Genomic DNA, 26,407 nt, shown 5'->3' on the forward strand with positions numbered 1-26,407 from the left:
CCATGCCACCTTTCCCCCAGCACCCTGTGAGCACATGGCCGTGCCCTCTAGCTGCACCTCCATCCAGTGCCCTTGGCTCCCTGCAGTCATAGGTAGGCCCTAGGGGCTCATTGCTCCGGGAGGACTCAGGCCTTGAGAGCAGGGTAGAGACCTGGCCCCCAAGCCCACACACACCCTCACTTGGGAAGCCTCTGTCCACTCTTGAGATGAGATGAGGCTGTCACCTTTCTCTTTGGAAGATGTACAGAGACCTTGTTGTCTCCACACAGAGCATAGAGCAGCCCCAGGGAAGGTGTAACTCTGGGTAACAGAGCCCTGGCCTTGTGCCCTGGCCCCTGGCCTGCCCCCCGGGCTGTGGCTTGCAGGGTTTGCAAGGTCAGGACTCCAATCTCAGCCTGTTAACCTTAGGCTCTCTCTTTCTTACTTAAGCCAATGGTAGCCCTACAGCAGGCCTGAGCACTGGGGCCATCGTGGGCATCCTCATTGTCATCTTTGTCCTGCTCCTGGTGGTTGTGGACATCACCTGCTACTTCCTGAACAAGTGCGGCCTGCTTATGTGCATCGCTGTCAACCTGTGTGGAAAAGCTGGGCCCGGAGCCAAGGGCAAGGACATGGAGGAGGGCAAGGCTGCATTCTCGTGAGTGAAACCCAGGCCCCGCTGGGGTCTGGGCTCGGCCCCTAGCCAAAGCCCCAGCAGCCATGCCACCTCTGAGTCATTCGCCACCACCACTACAGTGACCTTTCCTCTACCTTCACTTTCCTCGTTTGGAAGCCCTGAGTGGCAATATGCACTGGAGAAAGCCTCCCCACATGTGGTCTTGAGTGGCTCAGAGTTAGGGGTGACCTGTTTGAAAAACAGGCTCTTAGGCCCAGCTCCCAATCTGGCATGATAGAATCTGACCAAAGTTTGAAAACCCCTGTGAAAATCAAAATAGGCCGTAGGACCAGTAGTTGAGGGAAACACTCACCTGAATTTTTTTCTTTCCTTGATTCATTCATTCATATATCACTCAACAATTACTCAGCCAGCAGCTAGGAAGGAAGAGCAATGCATGATTTCCAAGTCGGGGGTATGACAGCAGACCAAAAGGATAAAAATCCCTGTCCTTGAGGAGCTGGCAACAGTCCAGAGATTGTTCTGTCCAGCAGCATCCAGGGAGAAACAGATGTTGAGTGAAAAGCCTTTGGAGACCCTTGCAGCATGGGGCGTGCTGGAGCAAGGTGAAAGGGCACAAAAAGAGAATAGGTGGCTCAATGCCACCGCATGCCTAGCACTGTGTATCTGCCTACATAGGTGTACAATGGCCTGCGTGCATGCTCACAGATACACGCGTGCGGTGCCAGCCACTTGGATTGCCGTTGTCCATCCCCCATCTCCTTTCATTCTCATAGTATCTAGGCCAGGCACATCCTACACTGCTTCATCTCAAGCTAAGAAAGCTGAAGCAGGGGTGACTCATGTATGCCCCCGGTCACACAGCTCCCCAGGGTCAGGCTGACACACAAATGCTTACACCTGGTTCTGGACGTTCACCCTGGCAACCTCGGGTGAGGTCTCCCTCCCCTGAGCTATTGCTGCCTTCCCTGGGGACCCCCTCCGGTCCCAGGGCATAACCAGCAGAACTGTCTCCACAGGAAAGATGAATCCAAGGAGCCCATCGTGGAAGTTCGAACCGAGGAGGAGCGGACCCCTAACCATGATGGAGGGAAACATACAGAGCCCAATGAGACCACCCCGCTGACAGAGCCCGAGTATGTGGGGGGAGGGGCTGGCCCGCCCTCAGTAGAGCTGCACCCTACCTCGCCGTCCTCCCCCATCCTTCATGCCTCCCACTGGCCAAACCAGGACTCCTTCTGGAGCCATCCCAGGAAACCTGCTTGGCAAGTCAATGCCTGACCCCACTCTCTCTGGAGAGAAGGCATTCTTGGTTCTACTTGGGGTGGCTCTGAGAGCCACTGCAAGGCTCCATGCACAAGCGGGGATCCCTGAACCCATTCCAAGTGGCACCCTGATTCTGGAAATGGTTTAAGAGGGCAAAACCTGACTGAAAGAGGCTTAGCTGGCATTTTAGGTTTTCTTAGGATTCTAGGGTTTTCTGTTTCCTTCTAAAACCCAAGGAGTTGAGGACCTACCTGGTGAAATCCCCTGGCCCTCTTCTGTTCAAAAGCATCAGGATTCCTGATAAGCTGTACTGTATTTAGGAAAATACCTGCCTGGCTATGGAAGATCCTATGGGTTAGAAGGGAGTAGAGTTCCACAGAACCACAAAAATCTGGACGTGGAAGAACCCACAGCTCTTAGAGGCCTCTCAGAGCACACAGCAGCTGCCTGACTCCTGACTTTCCCCATCCCTGCCCCAAAACCTCGCAAGGTAGCTGGGCCTCATTCTGCTGGGGCCCAGGGAGCCTAGAGTAGATGGACCCTGAGCCAAAGTCCTGGAGTGGAGACTCCGGTTGGACATCAGAAAGTTTCAGATGGGCTGTGGGGACAGGAGCCCTGTGCAGAGAGGGAGGGAGGTCAGCAGGGAGGAAGGGCTAGCAGGTCCCTTGATACTGCCATGTTCTTCGTTGTCTCCTGTGTCCTCTTCTGCCCACCTCCTGGGCATGTGCCACCTCTCAGCGTCCTCGTTTCTCTGTGGACCTTTGCTCCTGCCTGTGCATGCCCACCCACAGCCCCTCTCCTTGGCTTCTGCCCTGCTGCCGGCTTCTCTGTCATGTTTCAGCTTTCATTGTCTATTTTCTTCTACTTCCTGTCCTCTCCACAGGCTACCTGCCGACACAACAGCCACTGTCGAGGACATGCTGCCTTCTGTCACCACCGTCACCACTAACTCTGACACTATCACCGAAACCTTTGCCACTGCTCAGAACAGCCCCACCAGTGAGACCACCACCCTGACTTCCAGTATTGCCCCACCAGCCACGGCTGTGCCGGACTCAAACTCTGTGCCGGCTAGCCAAGCCACCCCTTCCAAGGGGCCTGTCGTCACCACCTCCTCCCAGTCCCCAGTCCCCAAGGTCGCCCCCCTTGTTGACCTGAGTGACACCCCGACTTCAGCCCCTGCTGCCAGCAATTTGTCCTCTAGTGTCCTGGCTAATCAAGGAGCTGTCCTCTGCCCCAGCACCCCAGCCAGTGCAGGGGAGGCCTCTAAGGCCCCTCCAGCCAGCAAACCGGCCCCCGCTCCAGCCTCCACCCCAGCAGGGGCAGCCAGTCCGCTAGCAGCAGCGGCCGCCCCTGCCACAGAAACCCCCCAGACCAAGCAGGAGGCTCTCAGCACCAAAGGCCCGGACCCAGAGCCCACCCAACCCGGCGCTGTGAAGAGCCCACCCGAGGCAGCCACAGCCCCTGCTAGCCCGAAGAGCGAGGCTGCCTCCGTCAGCGCCACAAACCCTTCCCAGGGCAAGGACTTTAAAATGGACGAAGGGAACTTCAAGACCCCAGATATTGACCTTGCAAAGGATGTTTTTGCAGCCCTGGGCTCTCCTGCTCCTGCCGCTGGGGCCAGTGGACAAGCCCCCGAGCTTGCTCCTTCCACTGCCGACAGCTCTGTGTCACCTGCACCAGCAAAGACCGAGTACGGCCTCTCTTTGTCTGCTGTTGTCGGGTTGTGTCCTGTGGTGGTGTGCGTCTGTGCTGTGCTGTGTCCTCCTTATTAGACGTGTCCTCAGCCTCACTCAGGGCTTCTCTGAGGCGACTGTCAACCAAGGGGCTGGGCAGAGGCAGAACAGGGGCAGGCAAGAGGGCCAGGGCAAGCGAACTGCCGGCTTGCTAATTAGGCCATGGTAATTATGTTTCACCCTTATCAGCCGAGCAGCCTTCTGCTTTCCCTGGGGTGCCTTGCAGTCAGGCCACTGACAAGCATAGCTTGGGGAGGCTCTAAGGAGGCCAAGGTGCCCTTCTCTGCCTCCCTGGGCATAGCTGGTGTGTTATCCAGGGCCAGGCTGTGTTCCCCACCCCCCAGCAAGGCAGTGTTGTGCAGGAAGGAGGAGGCAGCCCCTTGGGCCCCTGTGCAGGGAGGATGCAGTACTAGGCCCTGACACTCGCTGGCTGAGGTGCCTGCTCTTCCCCACCCAACCCAGCTTCTGCTGCTCTCCAAGGGGCTGGTAGGACCAGAGGCTGCCAAACACCAAATGCCTGCTGGGTCTCTGAGTCCAAGGGAAAGGCCTCCCCCTTTAAGTTTCCGAAATGTGATGCCCACATGTCTTAGTCGGGGTCTGCACCTGCTCCCCTGTGTCCTTAGGTCTGACTCTTGCTCCTGAGACCCGTGGAGGCAGAGTCAGACCTGGAGGTTCCTGTGCCTGCCCCCAGGTAAACTGTCATGCTGCCACTAAAAGCTACAAACAGACCCTCATCAGTTCCCCTGAAGGGCAGCATCAGGAAATGGAGTGTGCCGCAGCCTTGCCTACTCCACCCTTGGTAGCAAGCAGGCCTGCTCTCTCCCCTTGCCAAGCTCCTGAGGAAAGTGCCCTCCCTGTGCCCTCCCAGGCCACCATAGAGGCACAACCGTCACAGCTGCTGAGGATGGAGAGGAAGCCCTAGAGTCACCTGGATGCTTTTAAAAATCACATGTCCAGGATTTGGGGCATCATGAGAATCCCAACACGCTTCCCAGTTGGAGATGAGGGCTCTGACCAGAAACCCCCAAGGGCCAGGCCAGAGGTGGGGAGAGGTCTGTCATCTGGGGGCTCAGCAGTGCTGTTTTGTGATTCTCTGCAGGAAGGGCCCAGTAGAAGCAAAGTCGGAGTGCCAGGAGTCAGAAACAAAGCCAGCGCCAGCCGAAGTCAAGACGGTCCCCAATGACGCCACACAAACCACAGCGGAGAACGAGAGCAAAGCATGACGGGTGGTGAGCAGCGAGCAGAGATCAAAATAAAAAGTGACAGCAGCTTCACCAGAGCGTCTCCAATGCCACACACACACACACACACACACACACACACACACACACACACAAATCTCATTCCTCTAGTGTCTTTTGCCTTTAAAAAAAAAAAAAACTAAACAGATAAACACGGGATCTCCTTTTTGTAGGTCTATAGAAAGGGCTCCTTTGTTGCGCGTTCACTTGTAAGAAAATGAGACAAAAAGGTTAAACCCACAGCCAAACTAGGACACTCCGTTCCCTGAAACCATTTAAAAATCAAACAAAAGGACCCCAAATTAAGAATCTAGGAAGCTCAGAAAAAAAAAAAAAATAAGAAAGAAATCTAGGTTCAGGAAGACCACACTTGGTGTTACCCAATTGGCATAGACCAGTTTCAGAGAAATACTTTCAGGCACTAAGACTAACCGAATGAACAAAGTCCACAGTTTATTTTTATACTTTTAGTCAAGTTCAGACTCTGTAAAACCTCATAAATAAGTTATAATTTCTGTTCACTTTGTATTTGTTCAGTATGCAAAGTGTGTCACCCTTACTAGCTGAATTCAGTTCCCACATAGACTCGTTTTGTAGAAGAATGCCAAATTGCAGCTTCTGGGGATAGATCTCAATCTGCAGTATTCACACTTCTTTTGCTTTCTTTTTCTTTCCATTGTTTTTATTGGGTTCTTTTCTTTTTCCTTCCTTTCTGCCAACTTTGTTTTCCAGTGTTTACAAGTTGACAAATGTTTGACTTCGGTTGTGTTGAAATGTCCATGTAAAATAGTTGCCTTTTTTTTTTTTTTTTTTTTTTTTTAAAGTAACTGATAATCGCCTAGAGGTTGATGGGATCATCACAGGCTTGCGTCAGCACAGGGCACCAAGAAAAAAGATGACTGTTTACAGTGGCTCTTCCCCCATCCCATTGTGATTGTCATTTTTTCGCCTGTGTCCAACTCAGGTGAAGAAGATCCGTCTCATTGTGGAATGGCTTGGCCTTTAGAGCTGGGATTCTTTTGTGTTTCTTTGGGGGTTAGAAGACTTTCGGATGAGCTGCCACTTGCCTGTGTCTGTGACAGGCCCTGCCTCCCGGGCGTCCACGCCCTTCCTTCTGAAGGACTCCTTAGGCTTTGTTGAATGAAGCAGAGAAGATTGTATAGTTGGGGCTGGTCTTGGTGAACACACATTTTTACCCCAAACATCCCCTGTTTGTAGAAAACCAAATAAAATACATACATACCATTTCCTTTTGAGCCCGGAATCTAGATTTGAGCGGAAGAGCATGTGTGCTTCAGGGAATTAGTGTCTTTTTTTGGAAATCTGTTGAAGTAAAGTAACATCAGCCTTCTGTTCACTTAGGCAGCATTTGTAGAAACAAACAAACAAACAAACCTATTGTCTGGAGTCATAACACAACTTTCCTGGATTGGAAACCAAGTGGGGGGAAAACACAGAAACTTTAAGGGGGATGGGAGGGGGGAGAAGGGAAAAGCCAGCCCTTTGTATAGAAATTTTGCTTTTGTTTCTCATTCTACTTTAGAACTGCAAGCTTGTGCACTGTGGATGCGTGAATATTTTAGTGTGAAACGTGTTTTTGTCATAGTATTGAAATAAAACTTCAACATAGTTTGGTTGTGGAAGGTATAGCAGATAGTTCAGAAAAATATTCAGGAAACAAAAATAATTCTTATAAGGAATCGAAGCCTTTAAACCAAGACAATGAAATATAGACGAAGATGAGGAGGAGGAGGAGGATGCTAAGTCAGCTGAAATCGATCCTCTGGCACGAGTTCATTTCCTAAGGTGCAAAGCAACAAGAGTTTAGGGTGGCAAGACCGCCTCTGCTTCTACTCCGGGCTGTGCACCCCCATGTCCTGACGCTTCCGCAGGCCAATCAGTGGCGATGCTAGATTATCATTTCAAACTGTGAAAAATAAAGGTCTTGTCATTTGCTAAATGTGGGGTTATTTTGCATTTTCTCAGCTCCTGGGGATGGAAATGGAGGATCCCAGAATATGCAGTGCTGGCCCCTTTGATTCTAGGGCCCACAGAGATCTGTAGTTCAAAGGCACAGGCCCTTGGGAAACAGTATCGAAGGGAGACAGCTCTTTGAGCACAAGCAGAATTAGAAAGTGGGCACCGGAGACAGAGAGGGACTGGTGGTGAGGGGTGGACACTCTGGTCATGAGCTGTTCAGTGGCATCAGTTTCTCATCTTAGGACCTTAGTGTTTTGACCAGCGAGGCCACAGCCATGCTACACCTCCTAGAGACCACATATTTCACTGTACGTGGTTGTGGTTGAACAACCCAATTTGGGTTCTGATGCTTATGTAGAATCAACCCTCAGACAGTCTGGCCCAGGGCAGCTGACTCCCCAGCCCCACCCCAGAACCCCGGCCCTGCCATGGGCTGATACCCAAGACTGCCCACACTTCAGTCTGCCTCTCTTGTGTTAGACGTTCATTTGTCTCAGCATGCGTGAACTTTCCTTTCTTTCTTTTATTTTGTAAAGATCAATGCTTTCTATAAATTCAAAGAGTCACTTTATTTTCAAGATGTCCTATCTTTTATGTTAAGAGATAAAAGCATATGGTTTTCCTTTTCAAATTCTCCAGAGGAGACACCAACTCCGTCAGTTTCAGTGTCGGTGTGTCTATATGTGTATGTGCCGTACATATGTATTCACATAAAGATCGTCATGGCCAAGTTCTGCGGGAGGGCACTCGGGTGCCGTGAGCAGGGTCTCCTACTCCTGAAGGGCCTGGTGTATATAGTGCAGCTTTGAAGTGGAGCTCTATTTTCACACTTTTCTATGGAACCTTCCATGTCCCAGCTCTTCGCCCTAGGCTGTCTGTCTAGATGGTGGTTTTCAGACCTCCATTAACATCCCTACCCAACATTCTGTACTTTGGGGGCCTTCTCTCTTGTTATAAAAACTTTTTACCAAGTGAAACATCAACACCACCTTTGTTTCCATTCTCACTGGTGTAAATACTGAGTACTAACTGAGAATTTTGACTTTGCATTTGGTCAGAATACTTGTGTTCAATAAAAACTGAAAGAAAAAAAAGCAATTCTGGTCAAGCTGGGGTTTCTTTCTATCCGGTATCTGTTAATGTGAATCAAAGGCGCACACTTTGATGCGAGTGTGCTTGTGGTAGTGTGTGTGTGTGTGTGTGTGTGTGTGTGTGTGTGTGTTGGCTTCGTCATCTGTGCACGCGATGTTAGGTCCAGTGTTGCCCAGATAGTGGTTTCTGCTTCCTCACAGGGTAACCGAGAAGTCCTAGATCAGCAGGACTAGGCATAAACCTTGCATTCAAATCATGCTTCTGCCCCTTCCTAATTGACCTTGGAAGTGTCACTGAGCTTTCCAAGAGCCAAGTTCCTCCTTTTACAGACGAGCAGTAGGTAGAGAACTGAGTTAAGTACTGGTTGATGAACTAGACAGTTACATGAAGGGCTAGTATAGTACTTTCTTGGCTAAACGGAGGTATCAGGAAGTGCTTCTGAAGCTGTGGAACCAAGAGTTTCTGGTGGAGCCCAAAACTGGGGAAGGCCATCGAGTGTCCTAGGACCCCAAATGTAAGCAAATGCCTCCTGTTGGGACTGGCTGCATTTGCGTGGATCTGAGGGTGCCACCTCCTTTATTCTGTGTCACAGGTACCTAACTTGTGTTCAGATAACACAGCCACATGCATCTCTGTGGGTTCCTCTGCCACATGTCTCCAACTGCTTGGGGGGAGAGGATGACTGAGAAACAGAAATACATTACTTATGAAGACTTGCATAAAACAAGGGATGATGATCTTCTCTACTGATGCACAAGGGCTTCCCAAGCCTCACTCCTCCAGATCAATCTTGCAGGTTCATTCAGAAAATATCAAGCAACTCCAAGGTGCTCAGCAGTTGAGATTCAGCAGTTGAAAAAAACACCTCTCTGGTGGAAGCTACATTCAAGTGTGGGAGTGAAGCAAAGAGCAAACACCTAACGCAGTATGGTGCTCTTTAGGCTGTTCACAGATATTTCTGCTCACCTTTTCCCTCTTCCAGCATGTGGTGGGATTGAGCTTCTCTGCTCTCTTACTTCGGTACACAGGAAGAGCGGGTACCACTTCTGTTCCAGCCCTCTTCCCCCAACAAAGTAATCAGCAGTGCTTCCAATAGTGGAGGTGCCCTGACCTAGGCCCAGAGTGAGGGCTGCAAACAGGCTGTGCGTGGCATGGAGAGAACCTGAAGGACAGACTGCGTGGGCGGCCAGCAGCCTTCCCCAGGGAGGCGTGTGGCAGCAGGCACACGTGTGTATGTGTGTGTCATGGGTTTTACTGATGAGAAGGCTGCCATTTAAAAATAATATAGTCCACAGTAGTCTTGAAATAGTACACACCTATGGACACATAAGTGCTTTCTTCATTTTTGCTCGAGTCTTGCTTCCAGAGGCAGCCCATGGTCCCAACTCACAAAGGAGTGTGGCGTCAACTTGAGTGTTGGTTGAGATGTTCACTTACAAGTGAGAGAACAATGAAGACTTAGGGTACAACCACTCATTTAGCAACAGGGCAAGTGACTTGTCTTCAGTCACCTTAAATTTTCAATCCAGTATAAATTTTTTTTTCCTGTATTTTAGGCAAGGGTCTGCAGGGTGTTCAGGGTCTCACTATTAGATCAGACTCATAGTGATTCTCCTGTCTTCAGCCTCCCAAAGAGCTGGGATTACAGGCGTGTGCCACCACGCCCAGTCTCATTTGCAATCTCAGTGTGCCCTGGGGGATGGGGATGGCAGGGCAGGCCCTGGGGATTGAACCTCGGCCCCTGCGCCTACTTGCAGGCACTTTAATCTGCTGAGCTATTTGGCCAGCCCTCCAGTATAAATTTTTGAAGATTAGAAAAATACCGTCTCAAGTGCTTTATGTTTTTCTATTGAAATGGGTGTAGTCATGACACACCTTTATATTGCATCTGAATCATAACTGGTTACCTCATCACTTTCTCAAATCCAGAAACGCACAAAAGTAAATAAATAAATAGACCTCGCTTTGTAGCTCTTCCTGATTTCATCAGCATGTGAGCATTCACGAGGTGGCTGATTTCAACATGGCGTCCCCAGGCGAGGATTTAGTTGGGCTCAGTAGTAGCACGTTATTAAACAGTATTTCTGCCATGCAGACACGATAATCATTAATACCATCAAGGACACAGATCACAGTATACAGAATAATATCAGTCTTACAATAATAGTAAAATGTTTAAGAAGTGACACATAACTAATGGCTTTTATAATTGAACTTTTATAATGGTTGTAACAACTGGCTTACCAACTTTCCAAAACTTTAATGATTGGCTCTCTGAATCTAATATAAGCTGGAGAAATCTTACATAATAAGCCACTTAATTTGGGGATTTGTTATCATGGTATTAGTTAACTTATCACAGCTAAATCAGAGAATCGTAGTAAATTCTCTGGAGAATAACATCCAGGTATTAAAGGATTAAGGAGAATTATTATTTTACATGGGGCGGGCATGCAGTGTCATCCTTTTTGAAAAGATGTCATTTGAGCAGTGGTTCAATGGAAGGAGTGAGGAGCTGAGCCATGCAAATATCTGAAGGGCCGCAGCTCAGGCCCCGGGAGCGACAAACGCAAAGGTCTAAGGGCATTTTTGAGGAACAGAGAAGGAAGCCAGCAGGACTGGAGCAGGGAACAAACTGTGGGATGGGCCAGCAAGTGCACGGGGAGCAGGGGAGCAGGAGAGCAGGGCTATCTCGGAACCAGATCGCCTAGCATCTGGAGACCGCTGGGGGAGTGTTTCTTTTGCTTCAAGAGACGTGGAAGCCCAAAGGAAATTTCTGAGCATAAATCCAGCATGACTTGACTTTTCAAATGATCACTTTGGCTACTGAATGTGTAACAAACCACAGAAAAGCAAAAAAGGAAGAAGGCCACTAATCAGAATTCAGTGACCCAAGAGGGACAAAGCGACCAGCTGGGAGCCAGCTAGTTTCCGTGCGGGGTAAGTGGTGGCCAGGTTCTGAATACACACAGCCAGGCTGCCAGAGGGGACTGGAGGTGGGTTTGAGGGAGACCTCAAGAAAGACTTCAGGCGTTGATGGCTAAACAAAGGGTAGAGCTGCTTCTTCCAAAAGAAGAAAGAGGTGTGGGGGTGTTTCTAAAACTGAGATACTTGTAACCACTCTAATGGAGATTTTCAGGCCCAGACTGGAATGACATGTACAAGAATGGTCCACATATAGCATGAACTTAAACCTAGGGGCATTGAGGAGATAGCTTAGAAAATGATTTGGAAGACAACTGAACAGAGAACTCAGGAATGAAAATTCACTCACAGGCAACTCTCCCCCAGGGAGAACTGTGAGAAACCGCCACTGTGCCATCCACACCCGCACCTTAGGGAACAGTGGCAGAGAAACAGTGGCCCCAGATCTCCTTTCCAGAGTAGCTTCTTCTTAGTCCCTTGACAGAATTTGCCTCTACCTATCCTGATGACTGCCATGCATGGAGAATAATAGATTTGTGATGCATAAGGAGAAAAAGATGTCCTGGGAGTCTTGTCACCCTGCTATATCTATAGCCTCCTCTGCCCAATGAGTGCCCACCAGTGCTGCCCAGGCCCTCATGTCCCTGTCCTCCTGGAGAGCATTTAAAGATGCTGCAGATACTTGGCCTGGGAAAACTGCCCTAGTGAGAGGAGATCCAGCCCCTTCCTTGTGCTATGGGACAGGCAAAGCAGGATGCCTCTGAGTTCCCAGTAAGAGCAAAGCTCCTGCATAGTCCTCACGCAAGCTGAGCTTGGATGGCAGAAGCTAAATAAGCCAACAGGGGAGGCCCTGTTGGAATCTATCTAGCTTCTTACTATCCATTTGCCTTGGTCTGGATAGAAGGACCTGTGTGGAATGGGGATCTTACTATGCTACTCCCATCTTCCCAATGGCTCTCAGATTCACTCAGCAAAACTGCAAAACACTTACAAGGACAAACACCACCCATATCCATCAAGCCTTACTTACTGTTCATTCTTAGCACCTCTCCAACTTGCACATAGACTGTAGCCCTGCTGAGCTACTTATAAGTCCTAAAGCGACCCACATCTTCTCCCACTTCCAAGAACTTGCAAAATTCATGTTTCATGTCTCTTGAATGTCCAAAATTATCAAACACTTTTGACATATTTTGAAGATGAATACATAGTTCATGGTAGCTCCAATAGCATTTTTAAAGGTAGCCCAATTGCATGGGTCCAGGTCTAGGTTTGCTTACAGGAATCTAAGATATTTTGCCTCACCACAGGGACTCTCAAGGAAATAGGAGCCCTCTTATATCGCCTGTACTTTTCCATGTAAACTAGTATCTTTTATAAGCTCATGGGCCAATTCAGGTGGTCCACATCTGTTTCCACTGTTGACCTGGGTGACTTTAATGGTACATGTGGGCGGTAGAGCACTGGGACAGCAGTTAGTGGGGCAGGATGATGGAGGAGCCATGGTAATATCAACATGGGTTATTGGGGAAGCCAGGCTAGACTCTGAACAACATTAAGCAAAATATTCTCCAAGGCAGGGCAGCATGTGGTCAATGAATATTCCAGAAAATATGCACAATTGCGCTGGGGTAATTGTCACGGGATATATGCAGAACTAGGCATCAGAGTTCATTTCTTTCACTGTATCCCTACAAACCTGACCTGAGCTGGGATAAGACCACAGAAAGAAAAGAAGGATGACCACATGACTGCCTTCTCTATTAGATGTGGTTGGAGAAAGATTAAGGATGGAAGACTAGAAGACATAGCGGAACAAAAACAACACTCAGGTTGCAATTTTGGTTTCTGTGTCCCTTGCACATTCCCCAGCTATGTTCTGGAAGTTCGTATGATGACCAACAAGCTTCACTCTTCTTCCACTTCTCCATCATTGAGTGTTGGTGGTGCCCATCTTTATCCGGTTTTCCCCTGACAATACCGATCCCTGAAGAATACTACTTATTCTTTACCTAGACTGCCCAAGCACCTGGGAGCGGGTCGGTATCTTTCTTCCTCTGATCATCACACTAGACTCTCTCTCACCCATTCTAAGGCTCCTGACATCAGATCTGCACTGTACAAAGTGCAGATCTATGACTATGCCCCTGTTGTGAGGACTTGGCTCTTTGCTCTTGACCCTCCACTTTCCTTCTGTTTCCACCATTAACCTGGGTGACACAAATGGTTCATGTGGGCACTCTAACCTGCAAGCCCCTCAGCATGACCTTCTGGTCTCCAGTGGCCCTGTTCTTCATTCCCCATAAGCCATCCCATCTCACAGCCAAATCCTAGACCTTACCATCCACGATTTCAGCCTGGCCCAAAATTCAATGCTTCACTGTTCTCCAGGAAGCCCTCACACTGAGCTCCTTCCATGCACACATTCTTTATCCTTTCTGGGGCTTCTGCTAATATGTTGACTTAAAGGGGCAATTGAGGCCAAGATTGATTTGGGGAAAGTAAAGGCATTTTTGTAGGAAACAGGAACAAGTTGTTGAAAATTATTAGCAGTATTGCCCAGCAGTTGATGGCCTTGTTGAGAGTCACCTTAATGGTGTATTGATATGAACACATTTTCCCCATTTGCACACCCTCCCTTCGGTTCTCTTAGTATTCAGCTTCCACTCTCTGGTTCAATGCATCAAGTGTTCACTCATGGATAGCAGAAACTCTTGTCTTAGTGTTCTTGAGTTGCATCTGTCTTATAAACTCTAGCCCCAGAAAGAACACATGGCTCTAGAAAATAATCTCTTTACTGAAACCCTATCAGGATGGTACGATTTGACAAGAATCCACCTGCCTAGGTACATCTGTACCAAAATTAACTACCTGTCCAACAAATGTCTATCGGGAACCTGTTCAAGCCCAAAGTTGGTCTAGGGGAATAAAAGCTCTCATGCCACTTATATAAAATATCTATAATATATTCTGAAAAACATCTGTAAGAAGTCAAGGACCCATGCTGTGATGAAACACGCATATGCTCCATAAGGGAGGAGCTGCTGTTGTGTAGGATACGCAGGCAGCACCTCTCTGGAGGAGGCCCTCAAGCAGAAACCTGAAACCACACAGGAGTTTGCATTCCATGGATGGTAGTTCTCTCTGAGCCATGGTTTTGCTTTCCGTGGTTTCAATTGGCTGTGATCAACAGTGGTCCAAAATTATTACATGGAAAATTCCAGAAATAAGCAATTCAAAAGTTTTGTGTTCCATTTTGAGTAGTGTGGTGAAATTCCTTTGCTAAAATGATTTTTAACTATAACTATTCTATTTTATTAGTAGTTGTTGCTAATTGCTTACTGGGCTAATTCATAAATTAAACTTTGTTATAAGTATGTATGCATTGGAAAAGATATATATATATCTTTTATATGTATATATATCTATATAGATAGATATAGATATATATATCGCATCTATGCTGAGGCTTCAACCATGCACTGGTGCCCTTGGGCTGCACGCCACAGGACAAATACTGCAACACTGGAAACCCTCCTCTGCTGGCTCCTTAACTGTGACCTGTGTCTGCACGACTCTCAAGTTAAGACGAAATTAATGTTGTAAAATATTCAAAATACAAAATTTGTAATATTGAACTTAATGTCATCTTCAACCTATCATTCATGGAGTGATCAAAACTTCATCTGCAACAGATTAGGGCCCCATCGTTTAGCTGTCACTTTTGCCCATGAGGCCCCTAATCACCCCTCCACACCCATCTCACCCTGCATGCACCGGAGATGGTGGGAAGGCTATATTGCCTCGACTATGCCCTGCTTTTTTCTCCTCTGGCTGTCCACATGCAGACATGCTTCTTGCTTTCTCTAATGCATTCACTAGCAGCCCCCAAGACTCCTCACATCCTTGGCTCCCACTCATTCACAGAGCTGAGTTTCAACATCTTCTGACCCGGTAAGCCTTCTCTGTCACCTGATCCTGGCTGCACCCCACTCTTGATTGTTTTGTCCAAGGCCAGTACACAGTGGACACTTGCCAGTTGGATGGTATCAGGTTGTTAAAACATTGAGATGCTCCTTTGCTGTTGTAAGTAGCTGCTGTCAACCCAGACCCTGCTGCAGGAATCTTCGAGTGGCCCCAAGACTCCACCACTCCGGTGAAGACAGCGGAGGGGCAGGGAGCCCTCACTGTGTCCTGACTAGTGAACAATGACTAATCTGTAAAATATTTTAACACACCATTTGGTCATATCCAAAGTCTCCATGCTTTGTTTAATCTCCCATTTAATATTTGTCTGCCCACTCAATGCTTCGCTCTCCAGTCAAGTTCTGTGCTTGTCTAATTCAACATTTCACCCCAGCACATACCACAGTGCAAGGATTGGATGCTTATCAGCTTCACAAATGATCAAACAAATGGGGATGGAAATAAAGTCATAGTATACATGCATGCCAGCCCCAGCTACCTGCCCAGGTTTGTGCATGTGTGTGTATGTGCATTTGTGTGCATGCATGTGTGCATGTGTGTGCATGTGTGTGTGCGTTTATGTGCTTGTGTGTGTGTGTGTGTACATGTCTATTCAAGTGCGCAGCACACAGGTCCTACACCTGGCCAGAGAAGATGCCCTGGAGCTAAGGTCACACAGCAGTGCCCACTGCCTCACACCTTGGAGGAAATCCACATCCTGGGCAAGGGTGAAGTCCAGTTACAGGCTTACGCACTGCTAGAGAGGGATTTGACACTGTCTGCTGCAGCCTCTGCTCCAGCTTCACTACACCACTCCTTCCCCCAAGCTGGTGACAACTTCCAGCCAGTAGGAAGAACCTATGTGATGACAGGGCTGGGAAGGTTTTGGGGGAAGGGACCTGAAAGGTGGGAGCATCACGCCCAGGTTTACCTGTGTCTGCCTCAAAGCCATGACTCTCAGAGGGACAAGGCTAAGCCAGGAAAGGTGGGGAACTCCTTCCTTGGAGTCTGCTCTCTTGGAGGAGTGGGAAAGAGCGAAGAGGAACCATGGTTTGATGTGGGAAGGGACTGCCGGTGTTGGTAACCAGGGACAGCGCTGTGCTCTGTCCTCTTTCTGAGTAGCCTGACCCAAGAGTTGGGCTGTCAAGTCCAACTAAGGGCAAGGTAATGCATGGGGTCTGTCTGTCTGTCTGGATTGCTTCCTGGGGTGATGATGATCCAGAGCCTCTTGGAAAGGTGACAGCACTAGTGAAGGACAAAGCTGGGGAGGTCTCTTGGCTGGTTAATCTTTCCCAGAGAGCCTTGGGGACTGGCCACAGTTCTGCCATACTCTGTCCTCATGCTGAAGGGGGAAAGAATGTGTCCTTTGGGGTAAAACAGGGCCACCACCAATGCACCATGCAACACCCTCCTCCATGTTCCTCCACAGTCCACTGTCCCACCCCTACTGAACTGTTTAAAATGGGCATCCCTAAACAACTACTACAAAGACAACAATATGCAATGTATCAATTATTGTAACTGTCCTACTAACCTGTTTTGAAAGTTTCATTGCTATTTTTTTTCTCATTAAAATGGATAAAAAATAAATAAAAATAGAAGAATAAAAATAAATAAATAAATAAATAAATAACAATAAACTGGGCATCCCTGAGCCCCGCCCAGACATCCTGCCACAATGAGTCTGGGATGGGCCACCCCCGCTGCTGGCCCTTGGATCACTGGGCACACGCACGGTGGGGGAGCGTCTCAGCCTGGAGGAGGGCCTACTTCAGTGCTTAACACCCGCTCTGCGACCCCACAGGAGTGAACAGGAAGCGCTGCAGACACAACCTTGTGCCTGGATGGAGGCAACACCCCCCACCATGTGCACAAAAGGTAGAGCCAGCATCCCAAAGACTCCCACGTTGGCTGCGGGAGAAAGCCAGCGGTGAAATCACATCACAGGGACAGATGTAACCCCAGCCTACAGCCATGGAAGCACATACCGACAGGGCTGGCGCTCAGCAGCAGAATGTATTTTGAATATAAAAAAAGGCTACAGAATTTAAATTGGTTCTAAATGCAAAATGAGAGGCAATTCAGTGTAGATGTTCCAAAATACTTGTGCTATTGACACTGATGGCTTGATTTTTATGCGGTGTTTCTACAACACCATGTCTGTTGTAAACACTTTACAAACATTTCCTCGTGTGGTCCTTAGAACCACTCTATGTGGTAGACACTACTATTAATCCTATTTTATAGATGAAGGAACTATGGCACGGAGAGGTCTGTAACTTGCCCAAGGTCATACAGTGACTAAGAAACACAGATGGGGTTTGAATGTGGTCATAAGGGGCATGCAGCAAGGGAAGTACAAGCCACCCCTCCTCTCTGTCCTGGTCAGAACACACCCGTGCTGTGGCTCTCAGATTCCAAGTCACAGCCTTGGAGGAGCACTGGCTGGTGGTGCCTGGCCTGGGCAGAGCCACCGGAGAATGAAGGAATCAAGGCTGCGTCTGAACTGTTGGTGTGCTTAGCTCAGGAAAGAGCCCTGGGACAGGCAGGAGGCAGATTCCAAATAGCTGTTGTTACCTGTCAGAAGGGCTGATGCAGAAAAAAGGAGTGGACTTAGCCTACAGGCAGCACCACAGGGAGACCGCTTCCTGAACAGCAGAAGGTGCTGTCTGTCAGCTAGCACACTGAGAAGAGCAGTCGGTGTCCTCAGGCAGAGCTGGGTGGCTCTGCAGGGTGGGAGAGGTGAGCCCAACCCATCTTATCCTGGGTAACTTTGTTCTAATTCCACACTCCTTTGATAGCAGCAATCTTAAGCACCCACTGCAGCCTGTAGCACTGAACACAGGGAAGCCATCTGTCAGCCTGATCATAGCCCTTGTTGAAACATGCCAGCCAGATAGCTCAGTGGATTAAAGTGCCTGTTTAGGCAGATGCAGGGAGCTGGGTTCGATCCTTAGCATGCCAAGCTGGCCCCATCCCTGGGGCACCCTGAGAAGACAGGTGAGATTGAGCATGGTGACGCGCACCTATAATCCCAGCGCTTGGGAGGCTGAAAATAGGAGAATCACTGAGTCCGATGTACATTGTGAGACCTTGTACTAAATACATTTAAAAAAAAAAATGCCTTGCACAGACTGGCAGCGAACTAAGGTCCAGATGACAGTCAGTGAAGGTCAGATGGCTGCGCACCTGCAGAAGCAGGACCTGGTGTCCTGCAGACAAGGAAAAGCCCTGAAGAAAGCAGTGAGACTCCAAAGGGAAGTCCTGCTTGCTCAGCTACGCTACTACCCGCAGCTTTCTGCTGCAGAATCCCAGAGCTCAGCACTTCACACGGAGAAAGACCATGGCATCTCCACTTGCTCCTTAATTCCTTGACGGCAGTGTGTCCACTGAGCTCCTGCCGCATGCCACCATTGGGCTATGTCATGGGGCTACCATGACGATTGTGTGACAACGTCCCCACCCGATGGAGTTCAGAACCCACACAATTAAATGATCTCAGGCTTCGACTTACCTTGCATGGAAATCTTGGCTCTGGTTCATCCTAGCTGTGTAACCACAGGCAAAATAATCTACCTTGCCGAACCTGTTTGCCTCATCTACAAAGCCAGGGCTCCTGTCTCCGAATTGTTCAATACTTAAAGCCTTGGGCTTTAGCAGGAGACACATCAGCGTTAGTGTTTGTAGTGTCACGATTCTTAGCTGTAAGGAACTGAAATGGATTTGGGCTGATTAAACCAAACAAGGAATTGATTAACAGGCGAATAGGCAGTTCACACAACTGTGGGAGACCTCGAGAACGAAGCTCAAGGCCATGCTTCCGAGAGCAACGGCCATGGCGGTGCCACACGCCTGTCCACAACCCCCAGCAGTGCCACTTGTGGCTCAAGGCCTTCATCTCCCAGCGACAACCGACTGAGTAAGGGGGCAAGTACACTCAAGAAGCGCTCTGCAGCAGAATGCAACTGTCCAATGGAGTCCCCTGACCAGGCTGCCTACTGAGCACACTCCCAGCCTCTTGCCAGTTGCCATGGTTTGTATCTAGATGTCCCCAAAGCCTCGTGCACTCACAGACACGGCTTTTGCACGGTGATTACATCACAGGAATGCGTGATACTTCCCAAGGGGTCAGTGTACTTAGTGAGGAGCTCACGGCCGGCCGAGTGTGATTTGGGAGGTGAAGTCCGGCTGGAGGCCCCTGAAAGCACGGCTGGGAAGCGTCTGCCTCCCCTCCTGCCTCCCGTGAGCTCTTGCACGCTGTCCTTAGGCAGTGTCGTGGACTATTTCTCTTCTTCTGTGCCGGCCTGAGTTGGAGCCAGCCAACAGTAGGCTGAGACTTCCACAAGCTCTGAGCCAAAATAACCGTTTTATTTTTTAAGCTGTGGGTGACAGGCATGGTGGCTCAGTGACAAGAAAGTAGCAGAGACACCAGTTCGGTGAACGTCTCCTGTTGATACCCTGAACTTGCCGAAATTCCCTGCAAAGCTGAGGACAAGACTGAACTCTGGTACACGTCTCTCTACATGTGAACTCCCCCAGCCCACAGTATAAAGCAGAGTTTCAGGTAGAGGAGAGATGTGAAGAGCAGATAAGGGGCCGTGCGGCTCGCTAGGAATCTTCAGAGGCAGAAGAGTCTGCTCTGGCTGGGTGGGACCCGGCCGCGGTGGGCACCGAGCGGGCTAAGACTGCCACCAAGTGGATACACTGAGAATCACAGGAAGACCTCTTCATAAACAGGCCTCCCAGACGGAAAACACAGCCTTCCTCCTTGAGGCCTGGGAAACGAGTTCTCTTCCTCCACTGCTCCTGAACTGAGCTGTTTTATAGCTGATGAACCCCAAAAGAGGTAATGTGGGCTCGGTACCTCGCAGTGTTCAGTATGTCCTCACGGAGTAAGCACATGAGGATACTAATAGTGTTATAGTGACTCGTTGAGGGCTTGCTTATGTGTGTACCAGACACCTTAGAACACCATCTCGTAGGCTCCACAGCAAATCCTTAGTGGACAACACATTTACCTAGCGGCTAACCATTTTCCTCTCTACTCTTATAGTACTTTGATTTTCTTCTGGAATGTTCCTTCCACTTCCAGGACTTTTATAGAAACTCTACAAAAGAAGCTTGATCTGAACCCATAAGAAGAGAAGTCTTGAGTGTCGGGGGGCCAAGGGGAAGGCTGCCTGACATTGCAACTGCCATGAGGAGACAGAAAAAGTCCCACCCTGGTGCCCCCCAGGTTCCCACCCTGGTGCCCCCCTTCCATTGTGTGGATCAGTATATCGCATTCCCTGTTCCTGAAGTTAACATGAGCGGGAATTTTCCCCTTAAAACCACAAAACACTATTAATTCCCTTTTAATAAAATAAATTAGCATGGGACATTAAGGTGTTGTAAGTACCTGATCCAATGATAGGGAATTGTCAAAGTCAAGAGGTTGGGGTGCATACATTCAAGCTGTTTTTAATCTTCCTAAAATTCACTGGTTGCAATCCTAAGCCCTACTCTTGTGGATTAGGAAGTGAAGCCTTTGGGAGGAGATTCTGTCATGAGAATGGAGCCCTTTTAGTCTTCTTATGAAAGCAACGCTGGAGAGCTCCTTCGCCAGGCAAGGATACAAGAAGGTGGCAATCTATGAACAAGGAAAACAAACCCCCACCGAACACCCTGGACCAGGCCTCAGTTGCAGACTTCCAACCTCCAGGACGGTAGCAAGTAGATCTCCACTGCTTCCATAAGTCACTCAGTTTCATAAAATTGTTTGTGTTGTAGTAGCCTGAATTAAGACACCAGTCTGTGAGCTGAAGGCACCAAAATAGACAGGAACCATACTCTCCCTACCTGAGTTCCTTGTAGAGATGCACAACTTAGTACACAGCAGCTCCCAGAGGAATAAACACAAGGATGTAATAGAGTATCAACACGTGGCTTCTTTAGATTGGGCAGTCAGGAGAGAGTGCCCTGGCAATGAATTGTCAGGTTGATTCCCTGGGAACTACATTTCCCAGAATCCTTTTCCTTCATCTCCACTCCATCCACAATGCTTTGCTTGCCAGGGAAATTCCTTGCTCTTTTCCCCCTCCTACACTTTTTGTGTACTGTGCAAATCTCCACTAAAGCATCCTCTGTGCCTCTGCATCACACCTGCACAGAAGGCCACAAGCTCCTGGAGGTTGGTATCTTCATGTACTGTCATCACTGTCTCCACACTGTGTCCCTACACGTCCCTACCAAGTACTGTTCAATATGGTTGTTGAACAGATGAATGGGTACATGAATGAGCTAGAAATGGGGAGGAGAAACTGGTTTGGACTAGAAATTAGGGATGGTATTTCCCTGAATAACATTGTATTTATACATTAAATCATAATAAAGTTGCAGAAGAGTTTCAGTGATTAAACAGAGCTCCTGTAAGCCTTCTCCTAGATTTTCTTACATTAGTATCATATACAGCCAGAAAAGATTTATCAAAATTTAAAAGTTGCATGACCACAATATTCATAACCAAACAAACTTTATGAATGCTTCACCAGCTTTCCATCGGTGTGTTCTGGTGCCAGGATCAGAAGACACCAGAGGCACCACATTGTCAGTACCAAGGCTCATGAGCCCTTCCTCTATCGGTGGCAGTATCTCCGGCTTCCCTTGTGTTTTCATGACTTGGGCACTTTAGAAGATTCAGGTTGATTTTTCGGAGAATGGACCTAGACTTGTGTTTGTCTAGTAGATCTTCATGGTTGGACTGAGTTACGAGTTCTAGTGGAAAATGCCCCAGTGGTGACACACTCGTCTCATAGCATCCTGTCAGGGAGGCATGATGTCCTCATCACTTCCTTCTGGCGAAGGTGACCTTGGTCACTTGCAGAGGGGGTGTCTGCCAGGCATCTTCACTGTAAGGTTGTCATGAACACACAAGGGGGAGAGCATTGAGCGTTACTCCGTGGGGTGGGTGATGGCTACACTGTACCTGGAATCTTTTGCAACGAGAAGAAGAGTTTTCAGCTTTACTCTTGCTATGGCAAGTGGGGTCTACGGGCCTCCTCTCATAGAAATATTTTTAAATTAAATACATGGGATTAAAAAGGAAAACAAATGTACAGCGACACAATTATTGAAGTATTTGACACTCAAGTGTGTGATATGGTGACACCTGTGCCTGTCTATTGGCACAGCAATGCAAGTTCTACAAGCATACCTCATGACTACGATGGTGTCCGGGGCTTGCTGTGTGTAAGTGACACTACGGCTGACAACACTGTAGTGGGGTTCTGCCTACATTAACAATGAAATGAATGCTAAATTTCAATGACTTGTTTGTAAAAATAAAATAGAACTTCTCCCGATTAAATTTACACATGCCATTAATTTATCTATTGACCCCAGGCCCTAAATTAACCCGGGGTTTAAATGGTTCCAGGTGACACTATATTTTAAGATTGTATGAAGAGAAGCAGAATATGAAGTAGGAAGGACCGCTCAAGACACCAGGCTGCTCTCTGCTATAGGTCTGGGAAGAACTGGAAAGCCCCAACCTAGGTAAGGAGGAGGCGGTGAGAGGAAGAAGAGGTTTCTGCCTGTCTAATATTGAAAGTTATGCAAAAAAATCCATTTATAATGGGTGAAAAAATTAAAACTCAGTGGTGGTGAGGCTACTGTGAAACTGGCACTCTCAGGCACTGCCAGTTATAATGTTAATTTATGCAAACTTTTTCAAATGCATTAAGAAGCCATTTGGAAATATTAAGTATAAAAGTTCAAAATCTTGATTGAGAAACCCATTTTTGGAAAGTCATTTTAAAATCCTAGTCATGGTCTAGGGAGACAACTTGGCGGTCTAAGCAGCCACCTGGCAAGTGCAAGGTCCCAAGTTTGATTCCGACACTGCATGCTGTGCCTCCTCTGGAGACCCCATTGTGCTGTGCTGGCCCACTAGGATTACAGTGGTGCATGCCTGTAATCCTAGTGCTAAGGAGCTGAGGCAGGAAGATCATTACCGCATAGTGAGACCCTGTATCAAAAAAATAAAAATTAAAAAATAATAGTAAAATAAAAAATAAAATCCTGGTCATATAAAAAGTTCTACTTAGAGGTTCTCATTGCAGCAAGTTTTATATAAGTCCAAGATTAAAAGAAATTAAAGGTATAGAATGACAACAAGCAGCCACATGACAGAACAAATGAATAAGTGGAATGCCATGCAAATATTAAATAACAGAGATGAACAAATACCATATATCGGATAATATACACATTAGGCTTTATTTCCCACTGGTTGTAAAGATCTACACTTGGTTTTCAATAGGGCTTTTTTAGGACCTTAAAAATGGAAATGAATGATAGAAATGAGGACACCTACGTATTACTAAAACTAGACAAGTAACTTTAAAATTTATGCATTTGATGGATTGTAAATAATATACCAGCATCTGAGTAATCTTAAATCTACACTTTTATTGAGTCAAAAAAAAGTAACAGAAACAGTGTCATTACATGTGACAGACTTATAAGGATCAAGGTGCAGAGGTATCCCTTCAAGTCTTGATTATCATGTCTGTTAAAAGAAAGACAATAGTATCATCTCCTGAGATTGTTAAACGGCATCATGAGATGCATTTAATGAAGTGAAGGCCTTAGACATCACGGGTGCCCCCAGTGCGTCAGTAGCTTCTACGATGCTATGAAGCTACACCAATGAGTAAGACCTAGAATCACACACGAACACGTATGTACCACTGCAAGAACATGCAGAAAAAAAGCATAATAAGTAAACACATTGAAATCTTAGTAATGATGTTGGGGAGAAGCCATCATGAATGATTTTGTTTTTCTTCATTTCTTAAATTTCTATGACATGCTTTTAATATTGTGTTAAACTTTTGATACAAAAGAAAGAAAATGTGTTCATTAAAAATATGTCTCTCGCTCTTTCCCATCTTGCAAGATGGCAGGTAAAAAAACTGAAAAGCCAGACACTAAAGAGAAGAAATTTGAAGCCAAGCAGGCTGCTCCCAGTAGCACTGGTAAGATTAAGGCAAAAAAGTCCAAGAAGGGGCAGCCCCACTGCAGCCGAAATCCTGTCCTGGTATGTATTCCAGAAAGGCTTTGTACAAGAGAAAGCACACAGCTGCTAAATCAAAAGTTGAGAAAAAAAAAAAAAAAGAATGAAAAAGTTCTTGCTATAATCCCAAAAACCAGTTGGTGGGGACAAGAATGGAGGTACCCTGATGGTTAAGCTTCGAAAATGCCTAAAATATTACCCTACTGAAGGTGTGCCCCAAAAGCTCTTGAGCCATGACAAGAAACCTTTCAGTCGGCACATGAGGAAACTTGGAGCCTGCATCAGTCCCGGCACCATCTTGATCATCCTCACCGGGTGTCACAGAGGCAAGAGTGGCCTTCCTGAAGCAGTTGGCCAGTGGCTTGCTGCTTGTGACTGGGCCTCTTAGCCTTAATCGTGTTCCTCTATGAAGCACACACCAGAAATTTGTCATTGCCACCTCTACAAAAATTGATACCAGCAAAATGAAAATCCCCCAAACACCTCACTGATACTTACTTCGAGAAGCAGCTTCGGAAACCCAGACACCAGGAGGGCTAGATCTTCGACACTGAGAAAGAGAGATACCAGATTTCAGAGCAATGTAAGGTGGATGAGAAAACAGTGGACTCACAGATTGTAGTAAAAATCAAAGCTTTTCCTCAGCTCCGGGGCTACCTGCCATCCATTTATGCTCTGAAAAATGAATTTTTTCCTCATAAATTAGTGTTTTAAATTTCTAAGAACCTAATGAAATAACTGATACATTTTTAGAAATACATTCTAGTCTTTGGTAGTAATTAAGGTGGACCCTGTATCAGGCTAGTAAGCCACTCTGAAGTCTTACAAATCTCTAGGGGCCTATTATCCCCAAAGATTCTGGAAGCAAAAAAAAAAAAAATCCCACTGCATAAAGCTAATGTCTTTATAATTTCTGGGTGGAATGAATCCCCCCTAGATGAGTGACCAAGCACCCCAAGTAGATGGTGAATCAGTGTTGAACATCTCTAGAACATAAACTGCTAACATTTTAATGCACTATCCAGAGAGTCCATCTCAGCAGCAGTATCATCACTTACACAAGGGGACTTCCCAGTACATGGCACAGAGTAGGTGTCAAGAAACATTAAACAAACAAGAAAATGCAGGAAGAGCTGACCATGCGCGTTCTCTGGCCTTTCCCCACTGGTGCAGTTGACCACACGGTGGCAGTGCTGCTGCAGACTAGGTAGGATGAGAGCCGCTGCCCACCAGGCGCTCAAGGTCCAACTTCCCTGTCCTTTTCAGGCAAGACATCTCAGGATGCATGGGAAAGTCTCCAAAGAAAAACACTGTGGGAGTCTCCCTGCGTCCTTAACAGAGTCGGGGGCTCATGCCTCTGGCTGTAAGAAAGATTAGAAACGACTGTTTGGGAGGGCTGGGGCAGCCTGCGCAGCACAGGACACGGCCTGTACATGGTTTTTGTATTCACAAGGCCATGATAGGGCAGAGACACCTAGCATGGCCATGATGCAGGGCTTTGAAACAGGCTCTCCCAGGAAGGACAGTCACAAGGGGCAGTGCCCGGCGGGGTGGTTACTGGAATTTCGGGGACACACACTGGGATGGACATCTCTGCCCAGACTCTGGCAAGTCTCTTGGCCTCTCGGGCTGCACGCTCTTGTCTCTGAACTGGGAATAAGACCTTGTAGGGCATAGAGATTTGAATGAAATAAAGCAAGTCCAAGGTTGAGCACGATGCCTGGAGTGTAGCTGCTCAGCAAGCCTTACTGCTCAGCATGACTGCCGCTGTGGCCGTTGCTGATAACCGTGGTGACGCTGATGAGGCACAGAAATCCCAGGGAAGACTCAGCACAGGGGGAGGAGGTACAGATTAGGCAGGTCAGAGACTGGGTTGTGAAACGATTCTGTCATCTCTCACAAGGGAAGACCTGAAAGAGCAGGGCTATAGGCAAGCATTTTGGCTGTCTGTCTTTTTAATGAAAAGTTGTATGTTGTGGGTGTCTAACCTGTTCCTGGGTTGGGGAAGGGAACACATGCATGCACAATGAAAGGCTCCTGCCCACCTCACTTCTACGCACACTGCATTGGTCGGAGCGAGTCACCAGGCCACAGGGAGCTGAGAGTCCACATGTGCTGGGAAGAAGGGAAATTGAAATCTTCGTGTACAGCTCAGTGATGGCCCCAGGTTTACTAGGACTTCTAACCTTTTAAAGATGTCAATCTGTCAAGCAAAAAATGTATACCACAAAGTATTCTGTGGCTGGAACAGTGCCTGTCCTCCAGGATGAACCACCCTGGGAGGCGAGACAAAAAAACCCTGAACACTCTCATTTCTTTCTATCTATAATAACACATATTAGCCTTCTAAGCACAGCAAGAGATTAGCTCATTTAGTCAACATACCTTTATTTAGCTTCAGCTACATGCCAGTGCTGGAAACACAAAGACAAAATCAAGCAAAATCCCTACCGTCAAGAAAGAGCAGTTAGTTGTTCTGCTGAGTTATCCAGTTGGATTAGGCTAGTTATTCTTTGGGTTCAGGCTGGAT

General features: G+C 47.6%; 1 protein-coding gene across 5 annotated transcripts in view; it reads left to right on the plus strand.

Moving 5' to 3' along the window:
• Ncam1 (neural cell adhesion molecule 1) overlaps positions 1-7,931 on the plus strand; it is a 318,282-nt gene extending 310,351 nt beyond the window's left edge. For 3 of the 5 annotated variants that reach the window (XM_023706604.1, XM_023706605.1, XM_004646369.2), the window contains 3 exons: positions 430-637; positions 1,636-1,752; positions 4,718-4,998. In XM_023706604.1, coding sequence (XP_023562372.1) covers positions 430-637; positions 1,636-1,752; positions 4,718-4,841 — 449 coding nt within the window. In that variant the 3' untranslated portion in view covers positions 4,842-4,998. Of the gene's footprint in view, positions 1-429; positions 638-1,635; positions 1,753-4,717 lie in introns of all 5 variants that reach the window. The other 2 variants (XM_004646367.1, XM_004646368.1) reach the window with 1 other exon arrangement.
• The last annotated feature ends 18,476 nt before the right edge of the window (positions 7,932-26,407 follow it).

Source organism: Octodon degus, unplaced genomic scaffold (genome assembly GCF_000260255.1).
Source record: "Octodon degus isolate 3935 unplaced genomic scaffold, OctDeg1.0 scaffold00266, whole genome shotgun sequence".
Taxonomy (NCBI): domain Eukaryota; kingdom Metazoa; phylum Chordata; class Mammalia; order Rodentia; family Octodontidae; genus Octodon; species Octodon degus.